The sequence below is a fragment of the Furipterus horrens genome, unplaced genomic scaffold (genome assembly GCF_987537825.1).
Source record: "Furipterus horrens unplaced genomic scaffold, mFurHor1.1.pri manual_scaffold_6, whole genome shotgun sequence".
Classification (NCBI taxonomy): Eukaryota; Metazoa; Chordata; class Mammalia; order Chiroptera; family Furipteridae; genus Furipterus; species Furipterus horrens.
The window spans coordinates 115,987,190-116,013,253 of record NW_028327176.1 but is presented as its reverse complement, the minus strand read 5'-3'; the positions used below and the strand labels follow the sequence as shown (position 1 = coordinate 116,013,253).

Here is a 26,064-nt window from a genome sequence, read left to right as displayed (position 1 = left end):
TTCTCAAAAAAACTATTTTGAATTACAGTTAAAGAAGACCAACAGCTTTCCTAACCTTTTCTCAATCCTTGAAACCCAGTGGGCACAATAAAACAAATTGTAAAGGGAAGACTAACTGCATTTTCAGAAAATGAAACCACCATTATCTCTCCAACTCCAACTCCAGAGAAACCATCATCAATACCAAAAACCATGAGTGCTGGTTGATAAAGAGGGGTACTTCACACTCAGTCCTCAGCAGGGGGCAGAGTCCCCTAAAATATCCTGCTCAGTAGAGAGGACTGAAGGTAATGAATGCCTAGGGAAGAGATCCTGGGATGGAACAGATCTAATGTCATTTACACACTAGGCAGGTGAACATTAAAAACTGAGAAATATGTCCCCAAGCAACAACCAAAAACGGGGAAAAATATTTAATAACTATGAATTTTTATGAAAGCTGTTCTGATACACTTACCTGAAGCCATACTCTGTCCACCACCCTCAGCTTCCTCATTTGGGCCAGGACTGCATGAAAACACTAGGCAACAGACATTTTACCCTGAAACTCAAATACTTTTCAAGTATTTTCAAATTACCCAAAAAACAACGTTTTCAAGGGTGACGGTCCATTTACTTTATGTATCAATAGTATTTTAAAATATAAAAAGCGGTTAAAATTATTTTGGTTTACAAATGTAGAATATAAAAGGGAAAATAAAACAAAGTAGGACAAATGAGAGCACTGATCATTAACAAAAATGACAAATATCACTCACTATGTTCTGCTCCATTTAAAAATAATCCTTTTATCCTATGAATGGAACTTCTAAGTTCGGGTTTTGATGACAGGTTTTCCTATTGACACTTGTGCTTCCAGTGAAAATTGAATTGCACAGAAATCAACACACTGCCGGTGTTTTGGTTAGGCTACTTGTAACTTATAGAAAATGTAAACTCTAAAGATCACAATCTGTAGTATATATACTAAAATACTTGAATCATCTTAGGCTTTCACATATTTAATAACAAAGTTTCTAGATGAATACTAAACAATGGAAGGCCAAATACTCTGTTCAGCTCTTCATCTTTAATTCATGTGGAAATCAAGGCAATTTGCTCATTGAGAGCTGTGGAATTTCTATTTTAAAATTATTTCTATTCAAAGCCATAAATGACTTCCAAAGAAAACATTTCAAGCAGGCTATTATGAATCTTATCTTCTTTAAAGACAAAATGTTTCTTTCATAAAATTTAATTTCTACCACTGTCTCTATAGGCATAATATGTACGGATATTAATGGTCGACCTCAGCAAACCCAGGTGATTTAAACGGCATGAAACTAGTTTCATGGACCTGAATGGATCATTTTAATCCTATTATCTTAAGTTGAAAATTCCTAAAGTTATTCATAAAATATAAAATATATTTTAGTGTTTGAATAAATATTTATGCATAAATTATAGTGCAATTCTTTTGTAAACCATACACTTTTAAAATTCTAAAAAAATAATTGATTCCAAAATCAGGAACTACTTCCAACAGCCTTTTAAAATATAACTGTTTGGGAAATGGTAATTACAGTTCTATGTAGAAATATAATGGACACAAATTATAATTTATTGTTTATAAAATGCTATCTAAATTCTTTCTTAAAATTTAAATTTTTTCTGTTTATGAAACTGGAAAATAAATTGAAATCACTAAAATATAAGTTGTTTAAAATTTTCTATTTTAGTTTTTATTGCTTTATATAACTTGATATAAGCTGATGTATAAGATGACATCTAAAAAAAGAAAACTTATCAAAACATTTTTCATGACATAAATAACACCAATTTTTGACATTTCAGGTGTCTATTTTTTGCTTTTAATTTTCCCTTATAAGTGTATAGTTCTAGAATAGTGATTTTATAGCTAATTTGTGAAACAGAGTCAATAAAGGAAAGCAAAAAGTACCATTTTCATGTACATTATGATAACATAAACATATGTGTGTAATACTGTTTAACAAGACTAAAATATTTTATATATGATAAACTCTCTATAGTTGTTGTATTTTATATTCCAAAACTATTTTAAAAACACATATTTGCCATTTCTGTATACAGAGATCCTAGAACAAAACCTTGATCTTCAATTCAATGACCCCCAAAAGCACTATTTAAGAAATACTAAAGGAAGAAACAGTTTTATATTTTGACTATTCTTGCTGTTTTCACATTGCAGAGAACTAATTTTTTTTAAATCTTCATCCAAGGATATGTTTTGTACTTATTTTAGAGAGAACTGTCATTCAATTTCCTTCCATATACACAACTGGCGATTGAACTTACAAACTAGGTATGTGCCCTGACCAGGATTGAACCCTCAACCACCTGGTATACAGGATGATATTCTGACCAACTGAACCACCTGGACAGGGCTATTTTTATTTTAAACATTAGATTGCACAATGCTTGTAAAAAATGCAACTTGTAAAATTCATGTCCTATGATAACAGCTTTTAAATCCTCATCAAAGAGTCTTAAGCCTGAGGATATTGTTTTTTTTCCTTTCACCTCATGACTACTCTTGAGGACTCCTAGTAATCTTTATGTGCCCTGTGAAATTCACCTCAATTCTCTATCATAGGTTATTCTCATTTTTAATCACACAGAATAATTTATTCCTCTGAAAATTAATTTAGGTTACTTTCTCCAATTATTTATTATGTTTCTCCAAAATGTATCAACCCCTTTACGTGAAAAGAACTATTCTAAGCTCCTCAGATTTGTTTAATTATTTATGTGGCAAGTCCCATAGCTATTAAGTGACAGAACTATAATATGAAAGTATGTTTGCCTTTTTGGAAGGTATTGCCAATTTAATTATCTGTAAAAACCTCAAACTCATCATTTCTGAACCATACTTGGCTCAACTTGAACCAGCTCCCCTTTACAAATTCCTAGCTTGTGCCAATACCATAATCATAAAAACTCAGTCCTTTCCTTTCCCTCTGGTATTTCATTTAAAACATGTATGCCTTTATGTCATTTTAAATACTATTTCAAACTGATCACACTGCTTTTCATCATTGCTTTTCAACTATTACTGATTTAGTCACATTATCTTTGGATTACTGCTGAAGCCCCGTTATCATTGGTCCCCTTAAGGCAGCAGTTCTCAACCTGTGGGTCGTGACCCCTTTGGGGGTGAATAACCCTTTCACAGAGGTCGCCTAAGACCATCGGAAAACACATATATAATTACATATTGTTTTTGTGATTAATCACTATGTTTTAATTATGTTCAATTTGTAACAATGAAAATACATCCTGCATATCAGATATTTACATTATGATTCATAACAGTAGCAAAATTACAGTTATGAAGTAGCAACAAAAATAATTTTATGGTTGGGGGTCACCACAACATGAGGAACTGTATTAAAGGATTGCAGCATTAGGAAGGTTGAGAACCACTGCCTTAAGGTGTCTGGTACCTATATCCCTACCCAGATGGTAAAATTCTGTTAACTTAAACCTTATTCAATCTCCACTTTCTTGACAAATGCTTGCCTGCCTCCCACCATGATCATCATAAATTCCTCTGTTTCATTGTCTTCAAATTAACATCCAAGGTTCCTAGCCTAAATAAAGAACTGTCGAATCTATCCCACCTCAATGTACAGTGCACCCACAGCTCTATATCAATCTCTATACCACTCAATAGTCCATAACCATTTCCTTATGTAATCTTACTAAAGCTGTTTCCTTCACCTAAATTATATTCTTTCCAATCTTTGAAAGTCCAATCTAAATCTTAATGGCCATGGGCATACTGATATTTTCTTTTTGATCATTTAGTTTGCTTCTCCCCAATAACAGCAAAAATCTTAAATAAACTTTTTATTTTGGGTATATATTAAATATATTCATTATTTCTATTACAGGGCTCTGATTACAAGGCCAAAAGCATATTATATGCAATAAATCCTTGTTTGCCATTAGTAGCTGATGTAATAGCATGCCAAAAGACACTTATAGAAAATGAAGTTCCAAAACAAACATTTTTTACATCATTGAATTAAGCATACTATCACACTGATGTACTATATGCTTTTAATTATATATTTGTGATCTATTACATATGAACTTCATATAATTTTATTTTTTGAATATGATCTTAAATAAGAAGAAAAACAGCAAGAATTATGATTTTCTTTCAGGCAATTACTCACTTACCTCAAATAAATTCTTTATATGCCATCTACAACCATTGTAACATGACATAAACTAAATTGATTTTTTGCTAAAGAGAAGAAGCACATGGCAAAACTCAATCCTATTCCTTGACAAGAACTTAAAAACAAGAATTATTGTATGAGTAAGTATTAAGAGAAATTATCTTGTTATGCTACTGAAGCACTTAGTTAGAGATGAGAAATTTCAAAAGAAGTCCATTATGATTTACTGTACAAGAAATACAACTTCAACAGTTTTCACTCTGTTAAGCATGCCTTATATATGCTTAGAAAGACAGCTATCTCTCAGTATCCATGAAGAATTGGTTCCAGGACCCCCACAGATGCTGAAGTCCCTTATATAAAATGCTATAGTATTTGTATATAATACAAATACTATATAATTTAAATAATTTCTGGATTACTTACAATACCTAATAAAATGTAAATGTTATGTAAATACTAGTCATATTACATTGTTTAGGGAATAATAACAAGGAAAAAAAAGTCTGTACATGTTCAGTACAGAAACAACCACCGTAGTCCTAGCTATATAATACACATAAACAACAATGTAACATTCTTTCCAGATATTTTTGATCCACAGAAGGTTATATTCATAGATAGAGAATGTGGACTGAACATAGGAGTAAAATTTTAAAGGGAAGGGGTACAAATTTGAATGTTTTTGAATAATGTAAATGGAAAATTTACTACACCAAATTCTGGTGTTTTCTAATAACAGAGTATAATGATTATTTTAAAAACCAAGTTAGAAAAATTAACTGTTCTTCACTGGGATCAGGGTATGCAAACTCACTTAACATTTTTAATTGAAAATATTCCTAAGTTACCAACCAACATCGTAAATAAAAACAAAATTATTTTATACAAATATAGTAATTTGAAAAGGTAAAAACTTAATGCTTTAAAACATACATTGCTTCTTACATATTTTACATACAAAATTTTTATTCTAACAAATACATTAAACATCTTAAAATCTGTGTGCTTAGTCCTTATCTACTAATTAATTCAACATTAAGATTCTGTTTTATATGACATTCACTATTACTGTAACATTGTTTATTGTTTAAAATGTGATTACATAAATTTCAAGAAATTTCTATCATAACTGTGTATCAACTGTCAAGAGTTAGTATTTCAGTTTATATGAATGATGTTAAAATCTGATTTTAATCAGTGTTATTCGCATTTTGGGTATAAATTTCAGCTGACATTCTACAGTTAAGAATTCTCAAATCTAGTCCTGACTAGTGTGGCTCAGTAAGTGGGCATGATCTCACAAACTGAAATGTCACAGGTTTGATTCCTGGTCAGGGAACAGGGCACATGCCTAGGTAGTGGGTTCATTCCCAGATGGAGACACCTACAAGAGGCAACCTCGATGTTTCTTTCTCACATTGATGTTTCTCTCCCTCCTTTTCTCCCTCCTTCCCCCTCACTCTAAAAATCTTAAAAAAAAAAAAAAAAAAAAGATTTCTCAAATCTCCTTTTCCCTTTTTAGGAAAATTCCTATACCAAAAGAAAGCAAGAATTAATAGTAGTTAATCCTGTCTAGTGTCTGTGTGTGCATGGGAGATCAGTATAAAAGATGGTTACTGCTGTGTTAACTTTTATTACTCCAGCTGTTAACCAGATGTTCAAAACGAGTAAATTGCTCTGGAATGTTTTTTTCTAAATACTTCTTCTTAATCTGTTAAATTATGCAAATGCTAGAATATTTTTAATCATCTATCTAAAGTCCTGCTACAAAATTAGCATGATATAAGATTCCAAGAGTAATTCAATCGCAATACCTTTTGAAATATAAAAATAATTAGTATTGGTGCTAATGGGATATATCTGTATTGTAATAGAACAGTTATGTATATAAAAATAAATAAAAATAGGCCTAATATCTATTTATTGAGGAATATGTTTTTCTAGTACACATAAATGTGAAAGAAATTCAAGAAAATACAAAATAAATGAAGAGATGGAAATAAAACTTAAATGTTCTAATATATGGGAACTATTCAGATAATTATTCTTTAGTTATCCGTTTATTTTTGTTTTATGACTCATTGAAGTCTTTGAATTCCTCTTTTTAGAATAAATGTAATAGCTGTTCTCTTTATGAGAAAAATGTTTTGATTACGTCCTGTCAAGGAACTCATTTTCCCAAAATATTTAAGCACTATCATTCAAAAAGAAAAGCTGGCATAAGCTTGATTTTCAGTACTTGAGTGTTATCACAATTAAGGAAATTCCACAATGGATGATTTTAGTTTGAATGGGTCAGGAATTATGTTTTTTTCCCCAATAGGATAGATTTCATATTCACTGCCCAGTCAAATAAAAGGATTTAAAAAGAACTTGTTAAAATTAATTTAAAGACAAAGATTAAATAAAATATTCCCTGAGCTAGAGAATGAACTTTTCACTTGTTTCTTTTTATTAGGATCTTGTATTTTCCAGTAACAGAGATACTAAGTCTAACTATAAACCATTTTTGTCTAATATAAATGACACCTTATCAACTTAAAATCATTAAGTTATACAAGAAAAGATCATTGTAATTCTAATTTTATTTTGATCTTCTATTATCATAATTACAGAAAAGATTAAGCCCTTCATTGTGTTAATGTGGTGCTAAGTAAAGTTCAAGGTAATTAAACTGTAGTCTTTACCATCTATATTCTTGTAATGTAAGAAATTCATATTTTTATAGAAAAAATTAAAAATGCAATACACTTACATATAAATATTTAAATTAACTGCAAGCATAAAAATTAAAAATGTATATTTATGACTGAGAAGTATTTCATAAGTATTGCGTGTCTCAGAGAATGTCAAAAGTCAATACTGCTATTTTAGTCACTTGGAAGCTCCCTAGAAGAGATAAGATTGAAGTTCTTTTGAATAATGACTTGGATAAAGAAAGCTTCTTTATTAGTAAGGATCTACACTCAGGCTACAGCTCGGGAAAGGCTAAGAGCTGGAAGGAACATTAAACAGATCAGAGATTAAGTATGTACAAGGAAATGTACTTCGGGGGTTTAAAATAAAACTTTAAACTTTATAGTTACAAAGGATTGCATGATGCAAGTACCTTTTGAATTACTGAAACCCATTAGAATTGTATTTATTTTTCTCATTGTGTTAGTGGACAAGTCCCTGTAGCATCCCTATGTCTCAGAGTCCTCATCTGGAAATTGGAAGTAATAGTAATAAATATCTCATGGGGCTCTCATAAAGATTAAAATAGTTACTGTCTAAAATTATACCTGACACACAGTAAGGTATTCATAAGTACTGTGATTATAAAATAAGTACACAAAGAAATAAGTCTGCAAAGCAATAATGAAAAGTATAGGCTTGGTGGTCTATTTTGTTCCATCCATTTGGATTCTCTTCAAAATATCCACTACACAAAGCAAATTTCCACTGATGGATTTCTAATGTGGCCATTCCCCACTAATGTCAGCTTAACAGGAAAGCTGCTGGCTTCAGGGGTTAAGGTGTGCAATGCCAGTTGAGGCAAGCTGTAAGTCAAAATAAGTATTAAAGCTGATAAAACCTGAATTAGGCAAGATTTGTTTTAAAAAATCTGAATATAATTCCATGTATTAATTTTGCTGCATTGTTCAAAAGCACAAAACTGGGTGTTTTTCAGAAGTGTTCGCCAAGTATCAGGTTTGCCAAAATGTTTTACAAGTTGATTGATTATTTTAAGTGGCAAGTAACCAGCAGGAATTTTGTTTATCTACTAAATTTGATGAGTAATCCCATCAGAACAGTGCCTGGCCGGCTGTTAGGTCACAGCTGGCCTCTGCAATGTTCCCATGTAAGACCTGCAGAGGACAGATTCCAATCTGTAATCTTTTCAGGACTGATAACAAAAACACTCTGTGAAATTGCGAAGCTCCATCCACATATTCCTATTTTAGTCTGTTTCAAAATTTACCCTGATGCAAAATTTACCTAATTTATATTCTTTAAAGATTAATTTATTGATATGCACAGAGACCCCTGTTTATTTATATGTAGCTTTGCTCTGTGAAGAAAATAAACAGTTCTGTAAAATTACAATTACTCCCAATTTTTTTTTAGCACTTGGGACAAGTTTTCAGCAAGCACTCCTCTTCATCTGTACTTCTGCTCTCAAGTGTTAACTCTTGGCTTTCTCAAGAAACAAAAGAAAAAAAAGGATATGTTTATTATCAAGTTGTTTATTTGATTGACACAAAGCATGGAAGTTGATGATGAAGTGATTCATTGTATTCCGAAATTCATCTATAGATCAGGAAAGCCAGAGCTGGATGCAATTGAAGTCAAATTTTAGTTTACTGTGGACAGCCTAAAATTTAAGATTTTCCATTTCTTTAAAAATTAAGCAAATTGACTGTTTTTGCATTATTTATGAATTAATCTTAAAATTATTTTTCATAGAGGTTATATTAAAAAAAAGAAGTGGCATAAAGATGATCTCTATTTTACAGATACAGAAAATGTGGTTCACAACTATCAAGCAAACTGCCAAAGGTCACAAAAGCATTGGAAAGCAGGACCGAGATTCAAACTGAAATGTTTGATGTGAAGCCCGTACTGTTACTGCCTCCAATGATAGAAAAAATAAAACGGAAAACCAAGGGAATAGTGTTTTCCTAAGGACAGAGGTAGAGTCTTACCTAAAGATGTCAAGCCCAAAATCCATCCAACAATTCGTGACATCATCATCATGAGACAACCCCTGGCTGGTTTGGCTCAGTGGATTGAGCGTCGGCCTGCGAGCTAAGTGTCGCTGGTTCGATCTTCCAGTCAGGGCACATCAGAGAAGGAAAACTCTGACTCCAAAAAACCTCCGCTGCCTTGCGGCATACCTCTTCAGGGGAAAGGCTAAGGGAGTAAACCCTGACAGAAAATCCGGAGCCGGAGTCCCTAAGGCGGTTTGACGTTGTAGTCAACACCGGCAACTCCTGCGGCGCACCTGAACCCAAGCTGTATTGACTCCGTCTTTCCCTTGGACCCTTCAGCTGCGAAGAGAGGGGGGGTCTGCTGCATGGGCAACAGCAGACCCTCCATATCACCCTGCCCAGGCTCTGTAGCTTCAGCTTCACTGGAGAGGACACTCCAGCGTCATCGCAAGATGTCGATTCAACACGGGAGGAGACAGATACCGTGTCACTCCCGAGTCGGACTGCACAGCCATTCTCGGCGGTGCAGATAGACTCTTAAGAAGCTACACCATCGTCTCTCGAGACGGACGGCTGCCGACGACGACGACATCATGAGACAGGACCATTATTTCACCTACATACACGCCAATGAACTAAACTAATACCTTTAATCACATTTACACAATAACGTTGTCAATAACAACAACAACACTTTTGGATGCCACTTTCCATTTTCCAAATGGCTTTCATATACGTACAGCACAATCTTACTTTCCACACAGTCCTGTGAGTTTCAGATGATCATGTTTAGTTTTATAACTGAGCAAGCCAGAGCTCTCTCTCAGAGATGATGTGACTTGCCTGAAGTTACTCAAACAGCTATGGCACATCTCATCCAGACGGCAGTTGTTCAGGCTTCTAATCCAAATACAAAGGGCTATAGATTAAAAATTTAATGTCACACTGCTAATTCCTTTTGTAATGGCAAAAGTAAACGTTTTATAACATGGAAAGTAAAAAATATATAATCTTTTGAAAATATAATGTGGATATATATTTTAGAGATAGTCTCTTACATTAAGCTTTAGAACAAATATTAAAAAGCAGACAGCAGCAGGATATTTTTCTAAGAAATCTGTTTCTGCTCAAAGGAAAAGGGGACTCGGGGTAGGCCAGGATGTAAATTATAGTTTGCTTTCCTTTTACATGCTCACCAACCCTTCCAAAGAAATCTGAGTACAGATTTTAACTTGACTTACCAATGAAATGTGCATGCATTTAAACCATAAGGTTATGGAGAAAGGACTAGACTGAAGGGGCATAAATGTTTTCAGGAAAGTATCCAAGATGAGGTTGCTTTGTTGGACAAAACACAATGGCCACTGCTTTCTGATTACAGTGGATCAACTTTTTCAGAAGAAAATCATTTTGGACACCTACCCTTTGTCAAATAAGCTGTGAAAACTACTGACTAGTGCATTTTAAAAAGAAAAAATAGTGATGTGAATAGCATGGTTCATTTTTTAAATGAGGACTAAAGGAGAACAGATAGGGCAGCTTAGCTCTGTTCTCAGGAACATGAATAGTCAGAGGGAATAAAGAATTAAAAATACAATGCATTTCTGTAACTAAACAATCCAGAAGGCATTTTTAAATTCTCTAAGGTCAATTAAATAGATTACTTTTTATTATGAATCAAAATCTTATTTGCTGTATTAAAGAAACCTAATGCTGTGAAGGGTTCCAGAATCATCCATCCAATTAATGAAAGTTAACATTTATTGACCTTCTACTACACAGCCCAGGGTCAGGTTAATTATTTTACATTAAATACCCCCATTCAATCTCTGATTTACATCAGTAAAATAATCACCTCTACACAAACAAAGAAACTGAGGTTTAGAGAGGTATGTAATGTCCTCAGGACACAGTTAGAAATGGAGAAAACTAGATCTAAACCCAGGAAGCCTGACTCTTAACCACTAAAATCTGAACCTGAATTTACAGTATGGGATCTAATAAAGGACAAAGTTCCAAAGGAGGAAAACGATCAATGATTAAGAAGAATATAAAAGACCATTAATGTGTTATAACACAATATGTGTTTTTTAAGAAATATAAGTATTCACTTTTGCAAACTGCATTTGTTTTCAACTTTTTGAAGTCTGTTTGGCAACGTTTTACTCTTAAACCCTAAGTAAAATTTTAATTTCTGATATCTAAGATGATCCACAGAATACTGTTCTGAATATATTTATTAAAAAGACTCCAAGTAAATTTTCAAACAATGAAACTTAAAGTTTACAGCTTCCACCGCAAATGTATTTTATTCTTTGCCATCTATGAACCTATTTTAAGTAACTCCAGTGAAATTTATATTTAGCAAATATTTGGTTAGAAACTGTAGTTTAACAGGAAATATGTTCCCAAACTATTTATAAATGTTTATCTTTTCAAATTAAATATGCATATAATACCTGCAAGTATTTACTGCTACAAGTTCATGTATAAATTATTATTATATGTGTGTGTCCTACGTATCAGATATAAACACGTAGGCGGTGAACTGACAATTCACTCTGTCCATGATCTTTCTTCAAAACACAAAACTCAGTAAGTGTTTTCACTTGTTTTAATTTCTCAGTTGCTCAATGGCCTCTGTAAGCCCTCTTTGAATTCTGGAGTGTGTCTCTTGTAATTAATGAGTTTATCATAATCGCAACTTCTTGAGAACAGGAAAGCCAGGGAAATAATGGAAGGTTCAGCCCCACAGAGCACAACTTGCCAGTGTACCACTAATGTTGGGAAGAACTCTTGATTCCCCTAAAACTCACAGATGCTTGTTTAAACTTCACAGCAGCCCACTTTTCCCCTCCTCTCATGGGAGTTAAGAATACTTCTCAAAAGCCCACCTACTCAAAGGGGAGGTTAATTGTTGCTACATAATTAACCTCACAAGAAAATTGTTAAGATTAACAAAGTAGTGCTTACCAAGTGATTACAAACTCCCTAGGAGGTGCCATAGAAATATCTGTTTACCAAAAAAAAAGCACCTACACATCTAAATGATAACAGATTCTGTGTAAATTATTACAACATTGAAACTGTAGATCAACACATATAAGTCAGAGCCTATATACCTGAAAAAAAAATTAAGAAAAGAGAGAGGGAGGGAAGGATGAAAGAAAGGAGGGAGCAGGGACAGAGTAAGATAAGTTTGCACCTTTCAGCAAGAACTGCCATGCAGAAATGAAAATTTTCTTAGTCCTGAGACAATCAAAGCTCAACAAAAGACCACAAACCCTTTCTAATCTAGGTAACTTCGAAAACTGAAAAACTTAAGTAACTTTTTGAGTAAATGTTGGAAGATTGGTCTCTTGTAATGTAAGCATACAATGTGGTAGTTATTTTAGAACTGACTAATTTTAATTAGGCTAAAAACTGAGTTACAGAGCATTCCTTGTAATAAATTCAAATACAGCTACTCCAGGGCACACTGTGGACTATATGAATGAGTTATTTTCCCCAAAATATTGTAAACCAAAACGGCCAGCACATCATTAGAGTCAAATGACAGAACACATCTCCAATGTGCCTAATCACCTATTAGCACCATCAATCAACACAACTGCTCCCCAATCTTCCCCAATTAGACATTATATCACTTAGAATAAGCTAGGCTGTCTCAAAACAGAAAAAGCTCTTCCTTGTTCATGGTTTGGGACCATCACAGATCAGCATGAGTGTGGGGAAGAGAGATCCCTAATTTTAGTCATTCGAGGACTCAGGGTGACAGAGACACCCCTTCTCCCTAAGTACACGTCTCTGTGCCAAAGGTAGAGAGCTTCATGGTCTTACTAGAACAATGAAATAATCCAGCCCAGAAGTGAGAAATGTCGCTTTTGCTCACAATTCCTTTGCTAGAGACAGTCACATGACCCTACTCCACTAGAAGTGGTGCAGGAACACAATTCTCACATGTGCTGGGAATGATAGAAGGCTGGAACGATTTGGAGAAGAGCATTAATGACATCCATTATCCACTCATACCTATGAAATGGCAATGCTAATATGATTTTTGTTGTTGTTTTAATAAGCTGTCTTCGGTAGTGAATATCCATTATATGTGAACCATCAAAAGAGTTCAAAATAATTTTCGTTGCCCTGTTAACTTTAGTTTACAGTATTCCCTCACTTATGGTTATTATGTTCTAGAACCCCCCACGACAGGTGAAAATCCGTAGAGACCTTACATTTATTTTAGTATTTATATATATTTTAAGGCTTTATAAACCCTTCCCACACACTTATAAACCATTCCCAGTCCCTTATTAACCTTTTCCACACTTTTAGAAACACTGCTTATGTTCTTAAACATATTCTACATTCTTAAACCTACGTAACTTTAACAACATACATATACGGTACTGCAAAATCCCGCAATATAGCAATAAATCCATGATAAATAATTAAATATATTTTTAAAAATACCGTGATACAGTGAGGCCGTGATAAAGTGAACCATGATATAGTAAGGGACTACTGTATTCCAATTAGTTTGACAGTTTGCAACTGAACTATTTGGGAACTAACAAAATAATAAAGGAAAAAAAGGCAAAATGAATACCATCCAAATATTATTATAAAGGTTTAAAATGAGTGCTTCTGAATATTCATCAATTAAAGTTAAAAACATAAAAATATCTAAAATTGTATTCATATTTATCTAGGTAAACTAGTACGTGAGCAAGAAGTCTGAGTGGAATAAGCAAACCTGCAGGAGGATTAGGAACCTAGGGTGGAAGAAGTTTGGAATCCAGGTGACTAGAGGGGAAGATGGAGAACTATGGCCTTCATCCAGAGGTCATGCATGGAGCCACAGGACTGCCTGACTCCAGAGAGGCTCTGAAGGAAGTATCTACATGACAAGCACTAGAGATTGGCTATCAGCAGGTCTCTCACTCCACAAGTGTGACAGAGATAGGAGAAGGAGTGGGAGTCCATGTCTGGTCTAAACATAGCATGGCTTCATTACACTAAGGTCTCTGCAAAGCAAAAGCAGAGATACTAATGCCTGGAAGGAGATAGCAAATGTCTACCAGATTGGATGAAACGTGGTACAAAAGTGAACAGAGAATGCTTACAGGACACTGCCCGGAAGCATAAAATATGCCTAGATGGCATGGCAGCATAGGCTAAGGGCTGGCATAAAGGTTGGGTGCTAGGTCCTGGCACTTACTGTGCTGGATAGGGAGGATGAGTTACAGAGAAAAATTAAGCATAGGTATATGTGGACCACAGGATCCTGGACAAAGTATGAAGTTTGTTCTAAGTAAAATGAAGTAAAAACAACATTATAGTTCTTAAACATGCTACGTGTCATAACACTGAAAATATTCACTTCTCAGTGGGCAAAAGTTTCTAACATTAATTTATTATTTGTGTCTTCACATGGAGGCTCTAAGATTTATAGTTCTGCAGTGGTTTTCCAAGCAGAGCTACCACTGGGATGAACAGAGGAAGAAGAGAGAAGTGATCAGGTGGGTCTCCAGGCCTCCTACCACTACAACCAAAGCAGCTCTATTTCTAAACTATTTTTTTATATCTTGACACATGTTAGAAAAAACGTTTCCACTACTAAGGGGACAAAACAGTTTTATTAATTCACGACCTACATGGACTGATGAATTTTCCCTAATCCGTTCTTACTACTGAGTGGATCAACTTCTATTCTGCTTCCAAACTCCCCTTGTATTTCTGTGGTTTCTGAGGTTTCTGTGGTTTCAGGATGCAGAGTCCATATGCAAGCACATATAGTATTTATAATTATGGGTAAAACTCACTCGTGCGCTTTGTAATCAGTTGAACACCAAAACATGATTATTGGAAAATTCCAGAGAAACCACTAAACAGAAGGAAGCCATACATTTTAAAGAGAACAGATTTTTATATTACAACCTAAGGTCTAAAAATATTCTATGCTGTGCAAATGGAACAATGGTGCTCCACAGCATTTACTTCATCATATTTTATTCTTCATCATAGGTAAAGCTTATTGAAGAATAAAAAGGCCATTGTACTGGGGCAATTTCTCAGGCACCACTTAAAAAATAGACACTGTTTGACCTCTAAATTATAAAACCAAGGCCAGTCAAAGAGAGCTGACCACAGGCTGACATATCTGTAAAAGAAGCTGACCTTCTGGGAAGCCAAAATAAACAAAAATTTCTCAGTCTACAGTGCAGAAGCAGATCTTTGACAGTTTGCCAGATTTATGTGGAAAAATTATATAAACAGATTTTTGTCTTCTTAAGGTGCCTTCTTTTCCACATTACAATTATTATGAGTAACCAGTATAAGAAATATTTCCAAAAGCACCCACTATACAATAAATATTTATGTGCTGCCTATTGAGAAAAATTATAAAGCTCTTTATCAACAGATGTTCAGAAAAAAAGAAAGTTTAACCTTTTTTTCAGAAGTTACTGCTTTTTCTTCCCAGGATCCTTCTTTGATGTGAAATAGACAAACACAGAGAAAAGTAAAAAAAAAAAAAAAAAAAAAAACACTTTTTCTTTATGAACTATAAGGTTAAACTTAACTGCCTCAATTTCTTTCTTAGAATGAAATGAAGAAAGAAAAGCTTTATGTGCACACGTGTTTGGTTTGCTTTAAGAGGGTAAGAGGGATAACGAAATCAATATGCAAAGTAAAACATTAGAAACTAAATTTTTTTTCATTTTATATTTTCATTATCATGATATAAAATTAGAACTAAATTATAATATGTTAGGGTTTTTTTATGTTTCATATGGGAGCCTTAATGTTATTTGTTTTTAGCTATCAATTCATAAAACTCTCTTTGACTGTTTAGGCCAGTTCAAATATTCCAGGAATGTATAAACATTACATAATTTTTTAAAAGGCAAGCAATCACCAAGTCAACAGGCAAATATAGAAAAACCTTAGAAACCCTTAATTCAATGGAGTTATGAAGATGAACTCATACTGAGTATGGATTAAGTATATAAACAATACCATTTAACTGAGTTTAAATAAATGGTCCACTGATTTTAATTTTCCTTAACTCAGTTCTTTAGATTATTATTATTTATTTATCTGTTTACTTGGGGTGGTCTATATACCAATCAGCAACGGGACTAATTATTATATAAGACCTTTTAGTACTTTTTAAAAAAGGATGAAAACTTAAAATGTTGATTTTGGACCTTCTCATAAGTAATCAGAAATCATCCACCATGAAAACCACACATCCCTGTGTTAGGGTCCCCATTAAGGTAATTTGTGAAGAGAGTAAGCAGTACTTGGGTTTGTAAACATTGGGGATCCATCACTACTACCAGGCCAAAGGGAGTGAGAGGAGAGAATGGCTGTTGGAGCTGAAAGTCGGCCAGATTCATGTGGAATTATTATATAAACAAACTTTTATCCTCTGAAACTGCCCTCTTTTCCACATGACAATTATCATGAGTAGCCAGTGACAGGAGCTGTGACTTTCTTTTTTTTTCTTTTCCATTACCATTTATTCCCCTTTGACTTCACTCTTCTCCCACCCTCAACAATACTTCTCAAAGTACCATAAGATAACTAAAAAATGTAAGACATGTTATTTCTCCAAAACACACATTTCACTAGAAATTGATAATGAAATGAAAATCCAAGATAGATATTGGTAAATCATCTTAGTTAATCTAGTCAGACTGAATTTAAATGTATTGCTCTTTAAATTTAATGATCTTAAACTGAAAACCAATAGTTTTTGAGACCTACATCACATGTGTTTAAATAATATATACCAAACAGAATAAAACTCTAATGAATGAGAGCTCTAATTCACAGAGGTTAGTCTGTATTAAGCAGTATAGCAAAGTATACTGTGATTATTGTCCTGGCTGGATACCATGTAATTTTTTTAAATGACTGGATCTATCAAATATTAAGTCTCAATGATTGGGACTCCTTTACATTATAGAGATGTTATTAAATATAAATTCTAAGAAGACTTATGTTCAGCTGAAATAATGATCTCACCATATTTTTGCAGATTGGGATTCCAATAATGAGGTAAGATTTAGACTAGATAATGCCTAAAGTATTTTATAAATCTGAGAATTTGTGATTCAGATTCAGAAACAGTTAAAAAATGACTCTAAAATTTTTCAGTTTTTCATTTAAACCAACTGGCATTGAAATTGTTAGAGAAAGAAAAAACACGGCCTTTAGGGTATTCTATATAATTGGCACATTTCAATGGAGCAACTACTACAAATCTCATAGTTATCACCCAAATAACACAATATGAGCAACAGAGCTTTGCAAACTAGAAAGCACTTCCTTAATGTTAGGTTTATTGTATTATTTATTTTAATATATAAAATGTTGAGTAATATGTAGATGAAGCTTCTCTTTAAAAATGTGTTTATTGGAGAATAAATTATTACTACTTAGATATGCAAGTATAGAAATTATTTATTTAAGTATTAAATTTTTAAAATTATCTTAAAAGGAAGGAACACCAGTAGAAATGTCATGAAATAATACTGTATGAATATTATACTGGGTAATATTATACTGGGTATTACATTTCTGAGAGCAAATATTTCTGTGACATTTCAAACACCTTACCATATATCTATTGCTAAAAAGTAATTTCATCAAGATAGAGTTCTCTGGCTGACTCCACAACTGTGTTAATGTGTTTTGTTATGTCTAACTGCATTTAAATTATATTCTAAGTATTGCAATTTGGGTCTATCAGTTTACCATCTACATATTTGCTTTGTTTTTTCCCAAATAACTTTCAATCCCCAAGTAACTTGTTATTTAGAGGAAATAATTTGAGAATATTATGTCCAGAATTCGATTGGCAGGTAAATTATTTCCTTTAACATGGTAGAAACCAAATAGGAACCATTTCACCGTCATATTTTATAGCATGTTCCACGCATAATCAATGTGTGATAAGGGGTTGGTTTGGGAGAAGATGTACATCAACAAACTTGTCAGATTTCAAAAAAGACCTGTTCACACAATTAAATTTAAGAGAAACAGCTCCATGTTAAGGTATCTACTATGCATTTGTTACTTACTGCATCTTCTGTGCAAACTAGAAGAAATATATTCCTTTAACGCATACATAGCTAGGTCATTTTTTGCAAGTGAACAAAATCCATAAATGATCATTAAAAGATAACTGAACATAAGCATCCGGCATTTTATGAAGTCTTCTAGATGGTACTTTGTAAATTTTAAGAAAATATCAATCTTCAAATGAGTATTAGCAATTTTTTTGTTTTCTTTTCAATATTTGAATATGTAAGGCTTTGGGGAAATTTGAGGACTCACTAGTCTTTAATAACTGATCACAAGTCAGTGAAAAAATCTCAAAAAGTCCTATTTTTTTCAAATTCTTTAATACAGACTAGCATTTCAAGAGAATTCCTTTTCAAAACAGATAGCAAAACATGAGTTAATTTTGCATAATGCAGCAAAGCATAAAATACTTGGAAACTGTTTAATTTAAATGGCTTTGCAAGCTCTCAGCAATGATATCCAAAGGACAGCTTCCCAGGCCTAGGATGACTCACACCCCACTCGCTGATCTATTTGATGTATTAGTCATGCCTCCATCATCATAAACGTACTGAAATGCTGTTTTCTTTATCTAATACAAGATAGATGTACATTCAAATGCTTAATAATCCTTAATTAAATGCCCCTATATTTTCCTAAACAACTTCAAATAATTAAATGACAATCTACTTCTTTATTTATCAATTCTCTATCATTTATAGCCAGAAGATAAAAACATAGGTTTCAAACACTGAATCAAGGGCCTAATATAACTTGGACTAAGTGTTTTACACATGCAAATCTCATTTAATACAATGCTCTCCTACAGTAGATTGGTGATGAGTCAAGACTTCAGGGACCCAAGTATATCTTACACCAAAACAGACCTTTCATTTCAACGAAGTGAAACACTTAGAAAAACTGAATACCTCTCTGATTTTTACTATTTAGTTGAATTGGGGAAACATTTCCACAGAGTTGACAGGAACTAAGATATTCCAAGCCATTAATTGTATTTTTTTTTAAAACGATGTCATTTCCTGTTCTCGTGTACCCTGAGAAATAAGCATTACTAACCTAGTCTTAGTACGGAAGAAGAATAATACAGAATAACACAGTTATGATGTGGAAGAGAAGATTCAAACCCAGCTTTCTCTGGTTAGGATCTCAAAATGCAGCACATGACATTTTGAAAAAGAAAAATTTATTTACGAATGATTATTGATTTCAGATCCAAGGGCCAGATGACTCTTATAGGTAATATATACCAGATTTATTCTAGCGAATATTACATTTTGTAAAAGTATTCAATTGACAATAAAATTACTTCTATTAGTAAATAAAGGAATGCATGAAGCTAGACTCAAATAACATGAAATTCCCATCTCAATTTTGGGATACACTAACCTGCAATATATTTATCTATAGCTATCATAAAAACCCACTGAAATATACATCATGGCACATGAGTGCATTATGGCACACATTCACATACACACAAATGCTCATGTTAATATTTTAATGCAGTGTTTACAAAAATATGTTGCCATATAATGGATTTTTTCTTCATTAAATAATACATATATGAGCTGCTTCCTAAACTGACAATATTCTGAAATGGCAAAAATAAAAATATTGATACTACTTGACCAGGCCTACAATTTTAGTAACATTCTAGATAACTATATTTATAGATCTTAACCATGAGTGAATAACAGAAGCACTGAATGTAGCATGCAAATACTCTTTTTCTCTTTCTTGGAAAAAGTTTTATATGTTTGACTTCAAACTGTGTAAGAGAGGATTTAAGAAATGTCATATTACTATAGAAGTAATACCAGAGCCAGAAGAAATGTATTCAGAAAAGAAGACAACAGGTAGAAATTGGCAAGTTTTCTTACCACTTTCTTTTGTATATAACCACATATAGAAAGTTATATTTATTGTTAATCTCTTAAAATAAACATATATGAAATTAAGATATTTTTAATAACTCCATTCTTCCAATTCTTTTAAAATGTTATTAAATAATAAATAAATGAGGATGTATAAATAATACATTAACAGAATTGGAAATGAGATAAATGGTAGCCCTCTTCCCCTAAAATAAAAAAAGTAAAATGTGGCTACTTTCCCAAAAATTATGTCTTTTTATTCTTTTGATTGCTATCTTTCCTAATAAGATCTTTGTTTTGTTAATTTAATATTAATTTCACCCAATGTTTACTAAAGCTCTGTTGAGACTGTCCTAGACAATTGGAAGACCCAGTGTTTATACTTGGAGAATTCCCTAGTAGAAGGAGTTGGAAATATAAATAAAAAATATACTGCAGTATGATAAATGCTATAACAAAACTACAGTATGTGCAAAGGGCTGTGGGATCCAGCTAAGTGGCAGGGCAAACTGTCAGGCTCTGCTTCTGCAAGGAGCAACAAACTCCATATAATGTTCCACATTCTGATGAAGACTGTGGGATCATGGCATTGATTGAGAAAGGAAGTAAGATCAAATGAGGGTGAAGAGGAAGATAGAGAGAAGTGGCTGCAACAGTAATGAGGGCAAAAAGAGCAGAGGTGGAAAGAAATGGGAACACTAAAACTGATAGATACAAATTGCTCAAAAGGATAAACATGTGCCTAATATTGCAAACGTACACACATAGGCTAGATTTTACACAGGCTCACAGTGAGACTTCCCTTGAGTGATAGAATATCAAGGATTAGCAGAAGCAGAGTGGAAGAACAAATGAGTGTGTGTGTTCAGATTTCCTGGAATCTATACAGGGATCCCAATTTCCATTCACATAAGTAGCACCATTGATATAAGTAGGAAACAAAGATTCCATTAAGGCTTATTATGTGATTTAAGTACCATGGTGTAGAACTTTTCTGCCAAAACTGTTGTAATTATTTATTTTAAGGGAAGTAGTGAAACATTAGATCTTATGTCACCTTTTATATTTTAGCTATATAGTCCGTTATCCTCTTAGGTAAAAGAGTCCTAGGAAATACAGTAAAGACCTTGTGAGTAAATGAGTCTATCCCCAAGCTTGTCTCTGAAAACAAGAACAGCAGCATTGAGTTTCCTTTTTTTATTAAAAAAGTTATACATACTACATATATAGTTTCTTAAATGCCTGAAATAAGACATCATTATTTTTAAAAGCTTCATTTTGCTGCTGTCCTTGGTTTTCAAAATTTCACAAACAAAATTGGGGAATGACAACTAAATTTCTATAATCGCATGCTACCCTCAACTATATCAATGTGATATTAAATAAGAAGATATTTGAATGTACTAAAATTTAACACTTTATGAAGCATCAGTCCAATAATTTACATTTATAATATATTCCAGGTAACATTTGTAATTATTGGTGTTGTCACTATAAACAGTGATTGTTTTCTTGCTATGAAATTCTTCAGTACATGAATGTATTATTAACTAACATTTTACCAGAAATACTATCTCAAAATTAACATCCCATTTCTGGGAGCCTATAGTTTTCTCAAATACAAACTAAATATAATTTTAAAATTCCAATAGATACATTCAAAATATCCAGCATTTGGTATACCTTTGCCATCACCAACAGCATCACATGGAACAACCTGGAACTGGGTCTACTGATAATAAGACTCTTCCTTTAAATTGGTGCTACTTCTCTGATGTAACAAATGTGGAAACTACTATTTAATTCTTTCTGAGTCAGTACTTAAGCCAGTGAATAAAATGGGAGTCATAACTGTAGAGAATAATCCTGTGTTTATTCCCTTGATATCACACAGGTTTACTCTGACTAGTTTTCCATAGAAAATAGAAATCATAAAGTAATATAAAACATAAATGGACTTTTTAAAACCTTATTTTAGAAGCTGGGTTTACATGTTACCATAAAAAGTAAAGAAATTTTGGAATAACACTAGATATGAGTAGCACAACTATACGTAATTATAAACCACAAACCTTGTAAATATTCGAATGGCATTAAGTAATTCTTTCATAAGATTTTATATGTTATTTATATCAAATATTTATGATTTAACATACTTTGTATAAATTTGACTACACAGATTAAGAATATGCAGATTTTCACATATCTTTTCTACGATGCAGCATAGTCAAAAAGGTCTTCTTTGAATGAGGTAAGGAGTGCTGTATATATTTCATAAAAATTACTTACAAATGCAGCAGCTACAATTATGTCATCAGAAATTACTTATCCTTACCTTTCTGACTCAAGAGTAACAATTAAAAAGCACAAAGTTAGAACATAGGCCGTGCAATTTTACTGATACAGCATATATTCTTCCCCTATTAGATGGACTTTTCCTAGTTCAATCCCATTAACATGCTAACAATTTTAATATAATCATTTACTTATCTACTCCTTTCTCATTTTGCCAGCTAATTAGCTAAAATATGAATACATTCTTCCACAATGCTTTTTACTTGTAATGTCTAAAAATTACTCATTCATAGTCATTTACAAAGGGCTATCAAGTCCAACTTCTATAAATTCCAGCACTATCTTAACCCACATCTCTTGATCATGACCAGAAAAATCTCTGAAAATCATGCTTAATGTGCCCACAACAACTTTGTTTTTGTCACTTGCTACCATTCACAAAAAAACGGCTGTGAGACTAGATTCAAATTCCACTGTCCTCAGCAGTCAACTTGATGGTAGAATTTTACTCACTGAAGAAACAGATATTCTAAATTTTATAAAACAATAATAAAACAAACAAAAACTAGTTTCTGGTGTTGTCTTACTAGTCAGCTTGTAACATCACATTTTCTGAGAGTGCTGTAGCTTCTTATTCTAGGGGACACTAATTAGTTTTAAATGGTGTTAAATACCATCCCTGCAGTCGCAAGTGCTTCTCTGGGATTTTTACTAGAGAAAAGAACTCCTGTAATTTAAAACCACTTTGTTTTCTTCAGTCACAGATGTTAGTGAAACGCTGACCTGTAGAAATCTTAAGGTTTTCCACCCCTCTCTCAATGCCATTAGTCTGCATTTATTTTCTAACACATCTTTTCCCCTTGTACCATTGCTCTTCCATAATTCCCATCCCCCAAATTGCTTTCAGCAGAGCAAACGCATTTAGCTAGTTAAGCCCTTCTCTCTTTCCTTCCCTCCTTACAAAGCCTTGGCTACCCTTAAATAAACTTCTCCAACAACGTGTCAATTTTATATTGGCCACAAAGACAACTTCTGTTGGGGGAGGGTAAGGAAAGAGGGACTGGAGCTTGGCTGTCCCTTTTCACAGACAGGATTCTTTGTGGAGATCAGAAAACATTTCCTGCATAAAAAATCAACACACACTCTTTTTGCAGGGTTTGGGAGCAAGAACGAATCTTTATCAGCCGTGACCCCAAACGAATGGAACACGTCCATTAATCATCCAAACATGAAACTAATTTTCTCAAAATATGTCAGCTTCCTTGCATTATTAAACATAATACACAATCTCAAATTCTCTGGTAGCTCCTCCACTGGGGATTGGGTGAAAGCTATAAATCACTCCTGTACTTTCTTCCGCATTTCCGTTGCACTTTTTTTTTTTCCATCTAGCTCATCTCAGACAGCTCCCTGTCCTCGTGTAGTATATCAACAGGGGACCAAGAAGAGAAAAAAAAAAATCATGTCAGAGGGATGTCAGGTCTTACAGGATCAGCTTGTGTTTTAACTTTGTCCTCCTCTCCTACCCTCACGTGGTTTCACAGCCTGGGCCCCCCAGAGTTGGAGCTTCCAGTGGGGTTCTCCTGTCCCACCAAAGAGCGAGCAGGAGGGATTTATCGTTCAAGCCATCTGAACAGCACGGACTTGTGCGGGTTTGGGGCACCCTTGTAACAGTGTCAGGAAGTCATTTGGTCCAAACAGGCTTGCTTTGACTTTGTGCAACCTTTTTGTTCCGGGGCCCCAAACCTAGAAAGGGGTCAGGGATGAGATGCTGGAATAGAGGAAAAGAGAGGGGTCCTGAAGGGGGCTGGAGCATAAAGGAGATGACTACAAATCTATTTCACAGGTGTTGTGTGAGTAGGTTTCCCCGAGGGCTGCAGCCTAATCCTCACCAAGCTCCAGCGCAATCTGGCTCCGCGTTTTTCATCTTTTCTCCTGAATATTCCGCCCACACTTCCAGGGCATGTTGCTGAAAACTATCCCATCCTCACCGCCCCATAGCTAAAATTTTGAAACCTAAAACTAGCCTAAGAAACCTCTATCTGTGAAGATCACAAATCAAATGAATCCAAAGATGGCAGAGTTAAAGGTGCAACACTTAGGCCCACGTGTTGAAACAGCACATTTCAACTCCATCTCAGCTTACCGCCCACCCCCACCCCTACCCCGACCCCTGACCCTGCCCTCGCCCCCGCCCCCGCATCTTCCCCTCTCCTCTGGACACTTACCTTCTTTGGGCGGTCGCTTGGCCTCCCTGGTAAGATTGCAGACCTGAGTGGTTTGCAGCTCCTGGGTCAGGCAGCCCTCGGTCTGCTCATTCAGGGGTAACACCACGTTATTTAACAAAACCAGCGACTGGTCGTCAATCCCCCACTCTCCCAAATGCTGAGGGCAGGTGCATTTTGTATACATGATCCCACATGCTTCTGTTCTCCCATTTTCTGATTTTAAGCAGCTCTCCAACCAAGTGCATAATACATGGCAACCAAACTGGCTTGGGCTCACCTTGTTCAATACCAAAAACTCAAAAAAAGATTTCTGGTCTTCTTCCCCTTTTTTCTGTAATCCTGGGAAGTCGGTTGGAAATACCCGACGAATCTGAATAAAATTTTTATCATATTGTAGAAAAACAAAAGCATTCTTGGAATTGCAGAGTTGCATTATAGAATGATTCTTTCTTAAAAGATCCTTTATTTTCTCATGAGAAAAGTGATCAAACTGATAAGCCAGGAGGGAAAAGTTAGAGCAGCTAAGGTCCTTTTTGGAAAATTTCAGGTAAATGCTATATTTGGTTGGATCTGGATTTTCCAGTGTCCAAGTGCAGTTTGTGAAGTTTTTGGGAAACATTTCACTTACAGAATACGATCCGTAAATGACTCCCTTCACCAAAGTTGAACACCAGAAGTCTTGGGCAGCATTAAATCCAAACATAACCAGGAGATAGGTGGAAAATATATAAATCAGCAGGTTACGAACAGCCTTCATCCTATGTCATTTGGCCTGTAAAAATGGCAATGAAAGTAAAATGCAAGTAGGAGTCTACATGCATTGAAAAAAAGAAACTCCTCCAATATTACAGCCAGCTGTTTTCAAGATTTCAGTTTAGAAAAATCCTTTTTAAAAAGAAGGGCAGGTAATTTTTATTTTACAATGCCAGGAAATTATGTTGCTGTGTGCACAGCGCCCTCAAGTGGTCATTCACAATGGCCGAATTCTGTATATTTAATTTAAAAATATTTAATAGATTAATAGTAATGCCCTAATTTATCTGCCAGGATTTACTCCAAGTGCATTGGAATACTATTGAAAGAAGAGAAAAACATCAGTTTTTGTATATCTTAATCTAAATGTCAATCTTTGAAATGTTTTTAAGCAACCTAGACAACGTTTTCTCTCTTTCAGCCTCTGCCTGCAGTAAATATCATCATACAAAATCTAATCTGATAATCTGGGAACAGCTGTCATCACATTTCTTTTCTCTTAAACGTGGAAGTAATTATTATACGTGATAACCACAGTTTTAAAAGCACAAATGATAACTTGTTGCAGATAAAACATATTTTCCTAAATGCCCCTACATGTCTTTGCAGGGGCCACGGTGGGAACGGATGGTAGGAACTGATGAGAAAGTCCTGTGCAAAAAGACCAGCATTCCTGTTGATTAAGAGATTTTACAAACATCATCTGAGAAAGGGCAAAGGTGGGTACATACACAGGGAAGACTTGTTGTTCGACAGCACCACTGAGAACCAGAATTTAAGGCAGTCATTTCAATGTGACATGCCCTCTTGGGATACATAAAGTAGATCACTGTATTAGTATCTGTATCGAAAGGTGATGTCAGTGAAAAAATCCCAGAACCACAATAATTGAACTTGCTTCAGTCTTACTTTG

General features: G+C 34.1%; 1 protein-coding gene across 1 annotated transcript in view; it reads right to left on the bottom strand.

The window, feature by feature from the left end:
* ADGRB3 (adhesion G protein-coupled receptor B3) overlaps positions 1 to 25,164 on the bottom strand; it is a 709,724-nt gene extending 684,560 nt beyond the window's left edge. The window contains exon 1 of the mRNA XM_090282641.1: positions 24,399 to 25,164. Coding sequence (XP_090138767.1) covers positions 24,399 to 25,155 — 757 coding nt within the window. The 5' untranslated portion in view covers positions 25,156 to 25,164. The remainder of the gene's footprint in view (positions 1 to 24,398) is intronic.
* Between the last annotated feature and the right edge of the window lie 900 nt (positions 25,165 to 26,064).